General features: G+C 39.3%; 1 protein-coding gene across 1 annotated transcript in view; it reads right to left on the bottom strand.

Annotated features, from left to right (window-relative positions):
* Nucleotides 1-15,646, bottom strand: part of CCDC175 (coiled-coil domain containing 175) — a 74,011-nt gene that overhangs the window by 13,991 nt on the left and 44,374 nt on the right. Inside the window, exons 14-15 of the mRNA XM_045810365.2 lie at nt 13,296-13,434; nt 7,534-7,613 (exon numbers count right to left, since the gene is read on the bottom strand). Of these exons, the coding sequence (XP_045666321.2) occupies nt 7,534-7,613; nt 13,296-13,434 (219 nt within the window). The remainder of the gene's footprint in view (nt 1-7,533; nt 7,614-13,295; nt 13,435-15,646) is intronic.

The following is a 15,646-nucleotide window of genomic DNA, read 5'->3' on the forward strand; positions in this document are numbered from 1 at the left end:
TGAAAAACGGCAGAACAGACTCTCCACAGCTAAATGTAGAGAAGAGGCCACACTGAAAAGGATAGGAAGGGCAGAGACATGGTGAGGAGCCAAACTGATCCATAGGAGGGAGGGTCATCACAGGCATAGAGAAGGGAAAAGAAAAGACCCCTCCCCAGGCACCCCAGGCAAGGGAGACCCGCATTAGGAAGATGAATCCCCACAACATTGGCTTTGAAGACCAGATGGGTCTAACTTTATGAGTTCTTACAGTTGGTTGGGCTTAACACCTGGAACTTTAAAACTCAGTGGCCTGGGCTGTGGGATGGGTAGAGAGCAATAGAAAACTGAGTTCCCACCCTTAAAGATAAATCACAACAAACAGCCCCACTGAGATACAGCATGGAAGCAGCAGTTTGAAAAATGCCTGGGGTAGACAGGAAGGAGATTTATTTACCAATCTTAGAGCATGTACTGTAGGGGCAGGGATCTTTGGGAGACTTCTCCAAGAACAAAAGAGCTGGCAGGCACCATTTCCCTTCCCAGACCCCCAGACTAGATACACAGACACCTTCAAGAACCAGTGCAGTCTGAACACTCCTGCCTAGCTTGCTAACAGCACGCCCTGCCCTTATGCTGTTCCTCAAAGCTCCCCCCACCAATCTGGTGAGGCAGTTTTCTAAAGTGGCTCCAGGTCCCCTCCCACAGCAGACCAGCAGTGACCTTGCTGGCGCCTCATGCCCCACCCCCACATTCTTCTACAGACCTGCCCTTGGCAGTTCTCCAGACCACAGGTCCCCTCCTGCAGCAGACCAGCACACTATTTTCTAACAACATGCACCCACCTGCATTCTCTTGTAGGCCCATCCTTAGCAGGAGTCCATCCAAAGCAGTGCCACAAGCTTGGCAATGTGCAAGCATCCCTGATTGAGGCCAGCACCATTTCAAAGTGACTCCTGTCCCAGGGAGAGGGGAAGATAACCATACACATTTGTCTGATTTAGACCCCAGCAGTGGGCTGGGGACAAACATCTGGTCTGACTGCAGGCCCCACCCACCAATGAAAGCTTCTCAGAGGACAAGACAGGGATAGCACCTTACAGTTCAGGGCTACCACACCTCAGGCAAATGCCTAGTCTGACTCAACTCAAGCCCCAGGTGACCCCAGACTGGCTCACTAACAGCACAGGGACCAAGTCCTGCCCACAACAGTCAGAGAGTGCCAGGCAAACATGGCTCTACCACAGAAGTTAGGAGACACCCTTGAGGCACCAATTTCTGGCAAACAGGGGACACTGCATTACAGGACCTCTTCTTCAGAAGGCCACTATTTTCAAGAGCAGGAGATATAGCTGATATTCCTGACACATGGGCACAGACACGGAGAGTTAGTCAAAATAAGGAAACAGAAGAGTATGTCCCAAATGAAAGAACAGGACAAAATCACAGCAAGAGAGCTAAATGAAATGGAAATAAGTAGTAGGCCTGATAATATAAACTAATGGTCATAAAGATACTCACTGGACTTGAAAAAAGAGTGGAGGACCTCAGTGAGACTCTCAACAAATAGAAAACAAAAGAGAATCAATCAGAGATGAAGGACTCAATAAATGAAATAAAAAATACACTAGAGGGAATAAATAGTATATTAAAGAAAGCAGAAGAATATATCAGTGACCCAGAGGATAAAGTAATAGAAAGCAATCAAGCTGAGGAGAGAAAAAAAAGACTAATAAAAATGAAAATAGATTAAGGGAACTCAATGATACCATCAAGCGTTATAACATTCACATATAGGGATCCCAGGAGAAGGGAGAGAAAAGGGGGCAGAAAATTTATTTGAAGACATAACAGCTGAACACATCCCTAATCTGGGGAAGGAAATAGACATCCAGATCCAGGATGCACAGAGAATTCCCAGCAAATCAACCCATGGAGGTCCACACAAAGACATGGGGTAATTAAAATGGCAAAATGTAGTGATAAAGAGAGAATTTTTAAATCAGCAAAAGAAAAGAAGGTTACATACAAGGAAAACCCCATGAACCTATCAGATGATTTTTTTCAGCAGAAACATCACAGACAGATGGGAGTGGCATGATATATTCAAAGTCTAAAAGGAAAAATCCTGCATCCAAGAATACTTTACTCAGCAAGGCTATCATTCAGAATAGAAGGAGAGATAAAGAGTTTCCCAGACAATCAAAAGTTAAAGGAGGTCATGACCACTAAACCAGCCTTACAAAAAATGTTAAGGAGGATTCTTTGAGTGGAAAGGAAAGACCATAAGCAGGACTAAGAAAGTAGGAAGCACAAAAGTATATCTATAAAAATCAGTCAAGGGATTCACAAAATAAAAGAATGTGAAGTATGATACCATATACCTTAAATGTTGGGGGTGGGAGGGAGAGTAAAAATTAAGTGCTTTTAGCACTTAATTTGACCATCAACTTAAGTGACCATCAACTTAGTATAAACTTCTATATATATAAGAAGTTACATAAATCTAATGGAAACCACAATAAAAAACCAGTAAAAAATATGCAAAAAAAACAGAAAGGGATCTGAGTATGTCATTAAAAAAGCCAGCAAACTGTGAAAGAAGCAAGCAAGAGAAAAAAAGAACAGAGAAGAACTGCAAAAACAACTATACAACAAGTAACAAAATGGCACTAAGTATATGCCTATCAATAATTACTTTGAATGTAAATGGACTAAACACTCCAAACAAAAGACATATGGTAATGGAATGGATAAAAAGAAAAACAAGACCCATCTATATGCTACCTACAAGAGACTCATTTGAGTCCTAAAGACACATGCAGATCAAAAGTGAAGGGATGGAAAAGCATTTATCATGCAAATGGAAGTGAAAATAAAGTTAGGATAGTAATATCTATATCAGACAAAATACACTTTAAAACAAACACTGTAACAAGAGACAAAGAACCATAAAGGGAATCATAAACATAAAGGGAACAATCCAGCATGAAGGTATTTGTAAATATTTATGCCCCCAACGTGCCATCATCCAAATACATAGCAAACAACAACAAAAAAGAAAATAAATAATAGTAATACAATAATAATAGGAGACTTTTACACCCCACTTACATCAATGGATAGATCATCCAAACAGAAAATCAGCAAGGAAGCAGTGGTTTTGAAGGACAATATTGGACCAAATGGATTTAACAGATATATTCAGAATATTCCATCCTGAAACAGTGGAATACATATTCTTTCCAAGTGCACATGGAATGTTCTCCAGAACAGATCACATATTAGGCCACAAAACAATTCTCAGAAAACTCAAAAAGACTGGAATCATACCATGCATCCTTTCCAACCACAATACTATGAAAGTAGAAATCAACCCCAAGAAAAATCTGGAAAGAACATATATACGGACTTAAATAATATGCTACTAAATGATGAATGGGTCAACTAAGAAATCAAAGAGGAAAAAAAAATACATGGAGACAAATGAAAATGAAAACATAACAGTCCAAAATCTTTGGGGTGCAACAAAAGCTGTTCTGAGATGAAAGTTTATAGCAATACAGGCCTACCCCAAGAAGATAGAAAAATCTCAAATAAACAACCTAACCTTATACCATAAGGAGCTAGAAAAAGAAGAACAAAGCCCAAAGCCAGTAGAATGAAGGAAATAAAGATTAGAGCAGAAATAAATGAAATAAAAAACTAGAAAAAAACCACACCAGAACAGATGGATAAAGTCAGGGAGATGGTTCTTTGAAAATGTCAACAAAATTGATAAACTGTTAGCGAGATTCATCATAAAAAAGAGAGAAAGAGAACTCAAACAAAATCAGAAATGAGAGAGAAGAAATCACAACCAATACCACAGAAAACAAAGGATTGTATGAGAATATCATGAAAAGTTATATGCCCACAAATTAGACAACATAGAATGGAACATTCCTAGAAACATATAAGCCCCCAAAACTAAATCAAGAAGAAATAGAAAATTTGAACAGACTGATTACCAGCAATGAAACTGAATCAGCAATCATAAAACTCCCAAAAAACAAAAGTCCAGGACCAGACAGCTTCACAGGTATATTCTACCAAACATTTAAAGGAAGCGTTCATACCTATTCTTTTCAAACTATTCCAAAAAATAGAAGATGAAAGAAAGCTTCCCAATTCATTCTATGAAGCCAGCATTACCCTGATGCCACAACCATGTAAAGACACTACAAAAAAAGGAAATTACAGGCCAATATCTCTGATGAACACAGATGCAAAAATCCTCAACAAAATATTAGCAAACTGGATCCAACAGTACATTTTAAAAAATTATTCACCAGGATTCAAGTGGGATGTTCCTGGGATGCAACTGTGGTCAAATATTTGCAAATCAATCCACATAATACACCATGTCAACAAAGGAATGGAGACAAACCATATGATCATTTCAATAGATGCAGAAAAAGCATTTGACAAAGTATGACATCTATTCACGATAAAAACTCTCAACAAAGTAAGTTTAGAGGGAACATACCTCAACATAGTAAAGGCCTTGTATGAAAACCCCACAGCTAACATTATACTCAGTGTTGAAAACTGATAGCTTTCTCCCTAAGATCAAGAACAAGACAAGGGTGTCCACTCTCACAAGTTGTTTTTTTTCTCCACATAGTACTGGAAGTCTGAGCAACAGCAATTAGACAAGAAAAATAAATAAAAGGTATCCAAATTGGTAAGTAAAAATTTCACTGTCTGCAGATGACATGATACTCTATATAGAAAACCCTGAAGACTCCACCAGAAAACTACTAGAACTGATAAATGGATTCATTAAGTTAGTAGGATACAAAATCAATATACAGAAACCTGTTGCATTTCTATACACCAATAATGAAGTAGCAGAAAGAGAAATTAAGGAAACAGCCCCATTTATAATTGTACCAAAACAACAAAATACCTAGAAATAAACATAACCAAGGAGGTGAAAGGCTTGTACTCTGAGTATAAAATATTGATGAAAGAAATAGAAGATGGCACAAATGGAAAGATAGCCCATACTCATAGATTGGGAGAACAAATACTGTTAAAATGTTCATACTACTCAAAGCAATCTACAGATTTAATTCAATCCCTATCAAAATACCAATAGTATTTCTCACAGAACTAGAACAAATAATAATAAATTTGTATGGAACATCACAAGACCCTGAATGGCCAAAGCGAGCTTCAACAGAACAAAACTGGAGGTATTACAATCCCTCCTTCATGATATACTACAAAGCTCAAGTAATCAAAACAGTATGGTACTGGCACAAAAATAGACATATAGGCCAATGGTACAGAACAGAGAGCCCAGACATAAACCCACAATTATATGGTCAATTAATCTTCAATATGCAATAAAGACAGTCTCTTAAACAAACAGTGGTAGGAAAACTGGACATCTACATGCAAAAGGATGAAACTAAACTACCTTCTTACACCACACACAGAAATAAACTCAAAATGGATTAAAGACCTAAATGGGAAACCTGATACCATAGAAATTCTAGAAGAGATCACAGGTAGTAATTTCTCTGACACCAGCCATAGCAATATTTTTCTAGATATGTCTCCTGAGGGAAGGGAAATAAAAGCAAAAATAAGCCATTAGGACTACATCAAAACAAAAAGCTTCTGCAAAGGAAACAATCAGCAGAACTGAAAGACAACCTAATGAAGGGGAGAAGATATTTGCAAATGACGTATCTGACATACGCATATTAATATCCAAAAATATAAAGCACTTACACGACTCAACACTGGAAAACCAAGTAATCCAATTTAAAAATGGGCAAAAGACATGAACAGAATTTCTCCAAAGACGACATTCAGATGGCCAACAGACACATGAAAAGATGCTCAACATCACCCATCGGCAGGAAAATGTAAACCAAAATCACAATGAGCTATCACCTCACACCTGTGAGAATGGCTAAGATAAAAAAACTCAAGAAACAACAATCGTTGGCGAGAATGTGGAGAAAAAGAAGCCCTCGGGTGCTTTTGGTGGGAATGCAAATTGGTACAGCCACTGTGGAAAACAGTATGGAGTTTCCTCGAAAAATTAAAAATGGAAATACCCTACAATTCAGGAATCATACTACCTGGGTATTTACCCAAAGAACATGTAAAAGCGAATTTAAAGGGATATATCCACCCCTTGGTTTATTGCAGCATTATTTACAATAGCCAAGATATGGAAGCAACCTAAGCATCCGTGGATAAATGAATGGATAAAGGACAGGTGGTATATATATATATATATATATATATACATATATATATAAAATACACATATATACATACACACGCATACACAATGGAATATTCCTCAGTCATAAAGACAAATGACATCTTGTCATTTGCAATAACATGGGTGGACCTAGAGTGTATAATGCTGAGGGAAATAAGTCAGCCAGGGAAAGACAAATACCATATTGACTTCACTCTTACATGGCATTTAAGAAACAAAACAAACAGAAAAAAGGACATAAACAAAAAACCAGACTCTTAAATACAGAGAAAACACTGGCAGTTGCCAGAGGGGTGGTGGATGCCAGGCTGGGCACAGGAAATAAAGAGGATTAAGAGAACCCTCATTGTGATGAGCACTGAGTAATGTACAGCACTGTTGAATGATTACACTGTACACCGGAGACTAATATAACACTATATGTTGATTACACCTGAATAAAAAATAAACAAACTCCAAAGCTGATTCATGGAAATTTTTTCATAAACTCCGGGAAGCAAGTTAAGACAAGTTGTTGAAACAACTTCATAAAATAGAATATACTTTGCTATATGAACAATTTTATGGCAAAAATCAGGGAGAGGGAAGTGGAATTTATTGAGGCTTTTTTCAGGGAGGATTTACTATTCCTTGAGGAGAAAAGAATATCACTTTATGGATTTTTCAGAATTTTCTACTGAATTCTGTATTTGGTTCTTAGTCATTATACTGCTATAAATTGCATAATCTTTAGTCATTGTATAACCCTCACTAGCAGAATCTTACTAAGAAAATGCAATTGCATACATGACATCCTTATTGCGGCTCTTCTCCTTCATCTCTATACCCACAACATGTTAAAAGTTACTTTTGATACCAGTGCATCTCAAAAAATTGAACGTTTCTATTTTTAATTGGCCAACTCTACACACATGTTTATCATGAACTACTGATTATATATTTAAAAGGTAGTAAATGTCTCTTTAGCTTCTCTCATTTTATCCGCTCCCTCCCCACCTCTGCAACCTCTGTGCACTTACCCTGGTCTTCGCAGGAAATTAACAGAATAACAGATCTCAAAAGAACCTTAGAGAGCAATCTCTACCTTAAATAAGAAAACTGAGGCCACCCAATGATTTTCCCATGATACATGTTAGTTGCGTCTAGAGTCTCTGTGTATACACACACACACACACACACACACACACACACACACACACAATTACAGTTTATATATATATCGGTATTCAATAAAAGAAAGAAGAATGAATGCATTGGCTCTTTACCGTGTTGCTAAAATATCTTGAGAAGTCTTTTGCCATTTGCGAAATGTTATCATTTAGTAAATTCTGCTCCTGCTTTTGTGCTATAAGAGAAAAAATAAATATCCACAATGTTTAGTTTAAAAAAAAGAAAATAAGGCACATGTTTAATTTTAAAAGTCATATACTATTATAGGGCTTATAACAAAACACAGAAGTCAGGTGCTTTCCAACATAGTACCCACCCTTATGTTTGACTCCTCAGAATTAACCATTTTTTTTCTATTTTCTTAATAAATGCTTATAGGGTTATTTCTTGATTTGTCATTTTAAGACATTTTCTACTTTCTTCCTAATATAGAAGAGAACATAGAATGCTTACTCCCATCCCTATGTTCCCCCACCCACACTTACAACCTACCTCCATGTTTCCCCCTTCTGACCTCTCCATAAAGTCATGTTTTTTTTAAATGAATTTTAACTATTTAGGTCATTATGACAATGTAAATATTCATGGATGAGACAAATGGTGTTGTCTAATTATACCTACTCTCCTGTATAACTTTTTGTTTTTCTAGGAGTTAAAAATAGCCTTTTTCTTACTTGTTTAGTTTTCCATGTACACATTAATTTGTCAAAATCTATAACAGAATCGTAAAATCTTCCCAATATTACTTCTCACATGGTCACGCACCTTAGGTGATCTATCAGCCCCACTCCTCCTCCCTCCCCCACGGCCTTCTGGTTTTGTTTTTCTCGAGGCCTGCACAGCTGAACACCTGGGACTGTCCTTTGCGTCCCCCTTATGTTGGACTTCTGTTTTCTGAATTTCACATCCTCCTCTTTTTCTTGATTTATTCCCTCTTTGTTGAAGCAAGTTTTGTACTAACTTCCTGAGACAGAATAAATGAAATATCTTGAGATCTTATATATCTGAATGCATCTCGACTCTATATTTTTACTTGACTAATAGTTTGGATGGGCAGCTAGTGCTGGAAACTATTTTCTCTCAGAATTTTGAAGGCAACGTCTCCTAACATTTAATATAATATTACAGTTAAGAAGTCTAAAACCGTTCTGATTCTAATCTTTTGTGTAAGATCTGCTTTTTCTCTCCAGAAGTCTTTTTCTCCTGAAATCCCAAAGTGATGTTACTTAGTGTCTTTTCTTTCAGAAATTGCTCTGGGGATTTGATGGGCCTTTTCAAATAGGAAACTCATGTTCTCCAATTCTGAGAAATATTTTTGTATTATTTCCTGGATAACTTTATCCTTTGCATTTTTTTTCTCCTTTTTTCTGGCTTTCCTGTTAATTAGATATTCAACATCTCAGAATAGACTTCTAAATTTCTTACTCTTTTAACTTGTTCTTCAGCTCCTTATTTTTTGTTCTATTTTTAGAGAGATTTCCTCAACTTTTCTTAGAATCCTATTAAATTTTAAAATTTTGGTTGTTATATTTTTCATTTCTAAGAGTTCTTTCTTGTTTTCTGTTCTTTAAGCATCTTGTTCTTTTTTCATAAATGCAATATCTTTTTTCTCTACAACTTTTAGATATATCTTCTATAATACATAGAATATATATTTTCTATAATATGTAGAGACTATAAATACTACATTATGTATAATATAGAGAGAATATATAATCTCCTAGACTATATCTTCAAAAGTATTCTTATATTCTTTGTCATCTACGTCATCAGTTTCTGTTTTTCTGTATGCTTTAGTCTCTACCTTTCATTTTGGAATTTTTCCTGAGGTGTCTGGTGATCTTTGATTGTCTAATCTTATCTAAGCATGAGGCACTGAAAGTTTCAGTTCCTGGGTGGGCTCGCTGTACAGTGATCAGGAAGGGACCAGCCATTTTGTTGGGGGATCCTCAGATGTTAGATTATGTGGGGCTTTTCTCTGAGACTGTTAGGTTTCCTTGGAGAAGAATCCAACCAACCCCCTCCTTCTTCAGAGTGGGGAAGAGGATTACAGGACAGTCCCACACAATGGGCTGGCAGGCTTCAGCAAGCTGAGCAGTGGAATGGGGGTCTCTGTACCGCATCTGTCTTCTACCCTCAGTCATATTTGATATTCTGCAGTTTAGAATCTGTTGAGCCAACTTCTCTACCACCATTGGGAGGCAGAGTCACTCCACTACACAGAAGAGGGCATCTGACCTGCCAGTCTCACTGCTTGTTAGAAAGATTTTCAACCAATCTTCAGCCCCGTGACTCATCTCAGCTTCACGGTATCAGGGTCCTCCAATGCCCAAGACTTGCCAGATCCTGTGGAGAGAACGTCTTGCTTTCACGGTGTGTCTTCTTTGCAGGCACTTGCTATTCAGATTTCCCTCTTGGTAATACCTCTATCCAATGACACCTTCTAAAAATTTGTTGATGTTCATTATCTGTGGATATCTTCTCTGCCAGTCTCTGTACCTGTGAGTTTATAACTTTTTTCCCTAAAAAACATCTTTAATACCCATTTCTTAAATGAAGTTTCATTAGGGAGCAAAGACAGATGCATGTTTGACCCATCACATTTAACCAAAAGTCATTACATTGTTTTTTATATGTACTGAGCTGATTTCATCCTCTGTAAGTCTCACTGCTGGCAGGTGAAGCATATTTTCCTACTCTCTGGACACACTGCTCTTCTGTTCCCTTTTCTACCTTTCTCTTGCCTTCCCATCTTTTCTCTACTTTCTTTCGTATTTCTCTCTTTTCTTGGCTCAAGAGAATCAGAACTTGCAATATATGGCAATACGTCGCTTACTTTCATACTTATCTGTTTCTTACATCCTCCTTCACCTTAGCACAAGAAGGGATGGGAGGAAAGGTTGGGTGAACAGAAAATTGGGGATGAAGCACATGTGTACCATGACTCTTGGTAGAAGTAGCAAAAAAACAACAACAAAAAATCTACATGAGTTAACTAAATGAAAATCTGGCAAGAAGTGGAAAATCAGTGGAGGAACGGCAACCAGACCAATTATCTAAAGTGCTTATTCTTAAAACCTTACATTCTTTTTGTAAAATTTTTTATTTAAATTCAATTTAATTAACATATACTGTATTATTAGTTTTAGGGGTAGAATTTAGTGATTCATCAGTTGCAGATGACAGCCAGTGCTCCTTACTTCAAGTGTCCTCCTTAATGCACATCACTGAGTTACCCCATCCCCCAACCACCTCCCCTCCTGCAACCCTTAGTTTGTTTCCTAGAGTTAAGAGTCTCTATGGCTTGTCTCCCTGTTTTATTTTATTTTTCCTTCCCTTCCCCTATGTTCATCTGTTTTGTTTCTTAAATTCCAAACACGAGTGGAAACATATGGTATTTGTCTTTTTCTGACTTACTTCTCTTAGCAAAATAGCCTCTAGTTCCATGCAGATCATTGCAAATGGCAAGATGCCATCCTTTTTGATGGCTGAGTAATATTCCTGTGTGTGTGTGTGTGTGTGTGTGTGTGTGTGTGTGTGTGTGTATCACATCTTCTTTATCCATTCATCTGTCGATGGACATCTGGGCTCTTTCCATAGTTTGGCTATTGTGGACACTGCTGCTATAAACACTGGGGTGCAGATGTCCCTTCAGATCACTAAGTTTGTATGCTTTGGATAAATCCCTAGTAGTACAATTGCTAGGTTGTAGGGTAGCTCTATTTTTAACTTTTTGAGGAAACTCCATACTGTTTTTCAGAGTGGCTGCACCAGCTTGCTTTCCCACCAACAGTGTAAGAGGGGTTCCCCTTTCTCTGTATCCTTGGCAACGTTTGTTTCCTTAGTTGTTATGTTTAGCCATTCTGACAGGTGTGAAGTGGTATCTCATTGTGGTTTTGATTTGTATTTCCCTGATGCCAAGTGATGTTGAGCATTTTTTCATGTGTCTCTTGGCCATTTGTACCTCTTCTTTGGAGAAATGTCCATGTCTTCTGCCCATTTCTTGACTGGATTTTTTGTTTTTTTGGGTGTTGAGTTTGTTAAGTTCTTTATAGATTTTGCATACTGGCCCTTTATCTGATAAGACATTTGCAAATATTGGGGCACCTGGGTGGCTCAGTAAGTTACGCATCTGCCTTCAGCTCAGGTCATGATCCCAAGTTCCTGGGATCGAGCCCCACATCGGGCTCCTTGCTCAGCGGGGAGCCTGCTTCTCCCTCTCCCTCTGCCTGCCACTCCCCCTGCTTGTGTGTGCGCTTTGTGTCAAATAAATAAATATTTTTTAAAAAGACATTTGCAAACATTTTCTCCCATCCCATAGGTTGTTTTTAGTTTTGTTGACTGCCACAAAACGTGGGTGATTTGAAGAAGGATGAGGCACAGACAGGTTAGCTGTGAAAGAAATGAGGGAGCAGCGACAACCACAAAGGAACGCAATCGTCTGAAACGGCTACAGCCTCGCGTATTTATTGGTGATCAACAACCAAAGACAATCAAGGGTAATCAAAGGGAGTCTTAAAGCCTACAGTACATCAAGGTTGAGTAAACAAAGCAAAGCACATTCTCATCTGTGTTTGTACGGACACTGCGGGTTGTAAGCAGGAACAACCAGGTATCTGGGTGGGCGGTGTTCAGCCCGGAGCTAGCTTAGGCGTTCCCGGCAGCTCGTCCTCTGACGGCTGTGCCAGATCCCGGGGGGCTCGTAAACGTGTTTTTCTCCAATGTCTTTAGCATTAGCTCTCGGCTGGGGGCCACTGCAGCTGACTGTTTCCTCTGCTGTGCAGAAGCTTTTTATATTGATCAAGTCTCAGTAGTTCCTTCTTGCTTTTGCTTCCTTGCCTTTGAAGACGTGTCTAGCAAGAAGTTGCTGTGACCGAGTTCAGAGAGGTTGCTGCCTGTGTTGTCCTCTAGGATTTTGATGGTTTCCTATCTCGCATTTAAATCTTTTGTGCATTTTGAGTCTATTTTTGTGTATGGTGTAAGAAAGTGGTCCAGTTTCATTCTTCTGCATGTGGCTGTCCAGTTTTCCCAACACCATTTGTTGAAGAGACTGTCTTTTTCCACTGGGTATCTTTTCCTGCTTTGTCAAAGATGAGTTGAGCATAGAGTTGAGGGTCCATTTCTGGGTTCTCCATTCTGTTCCACTGATCTATGTGCCTGTTTTTGTGCCAGTACCACACTGTCTTGATGACTACAGCTTTGTAATAGAGCTTCAAGTCCAGAATTGTGATGCCTCCAGCTTTGGTTTTCTTTTTCAACATTACTTTGGCTCTTCGGGGCTCATAATCTTATATTCTTAAAATTCACCTTCCTTGGCAATTACCACTATTCACTTTAAAATATCTATTTTACATTTCAACATAACGGGTTTCCATATAATTATATCTTTTTGACACTGTTTTGATTTCTATCCCCACACTGGGCAGTCTGCTTAAGATCCTCTCTCTCTCCCTATGCCCCTCTCCCAGCTTGTGTGCTCTCTAAAATAAATAAATCTTAAAAAGAAAAAGAAACAAAAAACACTCCACATGGTAGCAGTTAAAGAAGTTCTTTTTACCTTTACAAAGTACCGAGAGAAACCATATATAATACAGTTGCTACTAATTCTTAATTTTGAAGTCTTTAAAAGAGAAAAGGAAATATTTAACAAGAGCAACAAAGACTGTGACGTAGAGGAGAAGAAATTAGCAGATGAGGCAAAAATTAGAGAAGAGGGAATTAAAGAGGATAGGAAAAGTTTAGAGAATTTCACCATTGGTTTGCAATTGATGACCCCCCCTCCGCCCCCTTGTGTTAGAAAACAACAGTGACATTCTTACCTGGGCTTAAGGTCAATTGCTAAGAGCTTCATACATACCTGTAACTATATTACTGAGCTCTTCAAATTTTCCGCTTTTGCTTTTGTATTCTTCTTCGGCCACTTGAAGTTGTGGAAGACACTCAACTAGTTCATCTTCCTTTACTTTATTATTTTGCGTTTCCTTAACAAATCTTTTCTTTAAAGAAAAAAAAGCCAATTGTGAGCACAATTTTGGAGAATTTACACAATTTACACTCCAAAGTAGAATGTAAGTTCTTGAGAGGGAGAGTTCTTAGTGTCCTTTTATCCTGAGATGCACATAAAAGTATCTGCCACATACCAGGTATTTGAAAAATATTTGTTGGATGACTGACTGACTCGCTGGCAATCTATAAAGTTAGGAGATTAGATTCCATGGGCTCTGCAAAGATCCATTCAGTTCTCTGGCTCTACTGCTAAGATTCCATTAATGCTACCCTAAACATCTATTTGAGAAAATCTTAGTTGATCATATTTTATGGAAAACAACGAAAACAACAACAACAACGAGCAAAAGTGTGGATGCAAGTAAGAAATGGGGAGGGGGTAGAAATAATTACATATATTACTAACTAAATGGGCAAAAAGTGCCCCAGCCAAAACATGACGATGCCTGCTTAATTATTCAGGTTTTATTTAGTTTCAAAGGGAATAATAGTTGGACCTCTCTTAGAAAGTCAGGGTGGGTTTAATGGTGACTACAGCAGAGACAGCCAGCTGACATTTACTAGCTATTCTCCTGTCCTTCAATATCAGGACTTCTCAGTTCCAACTCAGCACACGGCTGCCAGCTCCAGTGATTGCCCGGCTTTCCTTGCAAGGGGGTGTGACTAACAAGTTTGTGAGCAGAAGTGATGTGTGCCACTTCTGGGTCCTCCCCCTGCAACAGGAAGTAGCGTGTGCCCCCTCGGTCCTTCCCTCCCTCGCCTGGCTGGAAAAGAATGAGAAGGGAATTTGTCACTTGGATCTGCCAATTTAGCCTCATGCTGAGGATGGCAGAACTGCCCTGCCAACCTTGGACCCCTTCCCTGTGGTCTGTAAGGGGAAGGAGAAATCAACATCTCTCTTCTATAATGACCACATCAGGGGGGCTTCTCAACTCTTAGGATTTGAATAGGCCATACTTGACCCAGTTTATTCTTTAAAAAAAATTTTTTTTTTTTACTTTTTATTTTTATCCAAGTTGCATATACACTTAATCCGAAGGATGCCAGCAGGGCAATGCTTGGCGTGCTTCCCCAGGGAGGTGCCCTCACAGCACAGCTGACCAGGGGCTACTGTCCTTTGACATCACCGAAGTGATAACTCAGATGGAAGAGGAAGACACCCACGTGGGTGGACGTGATAGCCTCCTTGGCTTTGAAGTCTTATGCTCAAATAGGAGCCAGCATCTTTTGGGTATACCTTCCAGGTCCCTGAAAGGGACATGACCACTTAGAAGAGGCACCAAACCCAGGGAAACCCAATGTTCCAGTTTCCTACCAGTTACTCTCCCTGTCACGATGTAGCATACCAATCATGGGTCATTCTATACAAGCAACGTCACCTGATCATACACCTTAAGTCGTCTACCTTCACCAGGCTCTAGAGGAATGACCCAGAAAGTTAAGCCAAGGTCAATTTCCCGATAAGGGAGAGAGGGTTGCTATCCCATGAAAACAAACATCTTGCTTCTGCTCACTGTATTTTGGCATCTCTTTGATAAAGCAGCTTGTCAGTGCCCTAATAAATACAGTGAAGTGCCAGCCTAATGTGTCCCCTCCCAAACTGCCGTTAGATCCTTAGGAACAAATACAGAAAGACAAAAACATACATAAAAACACCGTAATTTAATGGGACGCCTGGGTGGTTCAGTCAGTTAAGCGGCCGACTTGGTTTTGGCTCAGGTCATGATCTCGGGATCCTGGGATCCAGCCCCACGTCAGGCTCCACACTGTGCGGAGTCTGCTTGTCCCCTCCCTCCCCCTCGGCCCCTCCTTCTGCTTGCGTACTCTCTAAAATAAATAAATAAAATCGTTAAACAAAACGCCACCATAATTTAAACCTATTACAATGCAGGATGAGGAGTAAATTTTTCCACGCTGCAGTGTCAGGGAACTCAGCTGTGTGTTATCTCTACTATGCTGTCCAAGGGAAGAGCCTGGGGGTCTCAGCAGCTATGTGAATGCACAAAATCATCGCCATCGCCTGCACGGACTTAGCTGCCAGCACTGCCCTGACAAGCAACCGTGCTCTTGTTTCACGCTTTTGGGGAGGGTTTGGCTGCCTCTCAGGCAAGTTAGCGTTCGTCTCCTGGCTCAGTGGGTCAGCCCCGCGGCTTCTGTTCCTTCAAGCTTCCCTGAGCCCTGAGCCACGTACACACTTGGTTC

Source organism: Ursus americanus, chromosome 26 (genome assembly GCF_024610735.1).
Source record: "Ursus americanus isolate L20-20 chromosome 26, mUrsAme1.1.p, whole genome shotgun sequence".
NCBI classification, from domain to species: Eukaryota; Metazoa; Chordata; class Mammalia; order Carnivora; family Ursidae; genus Ursus; species Ursus americanus.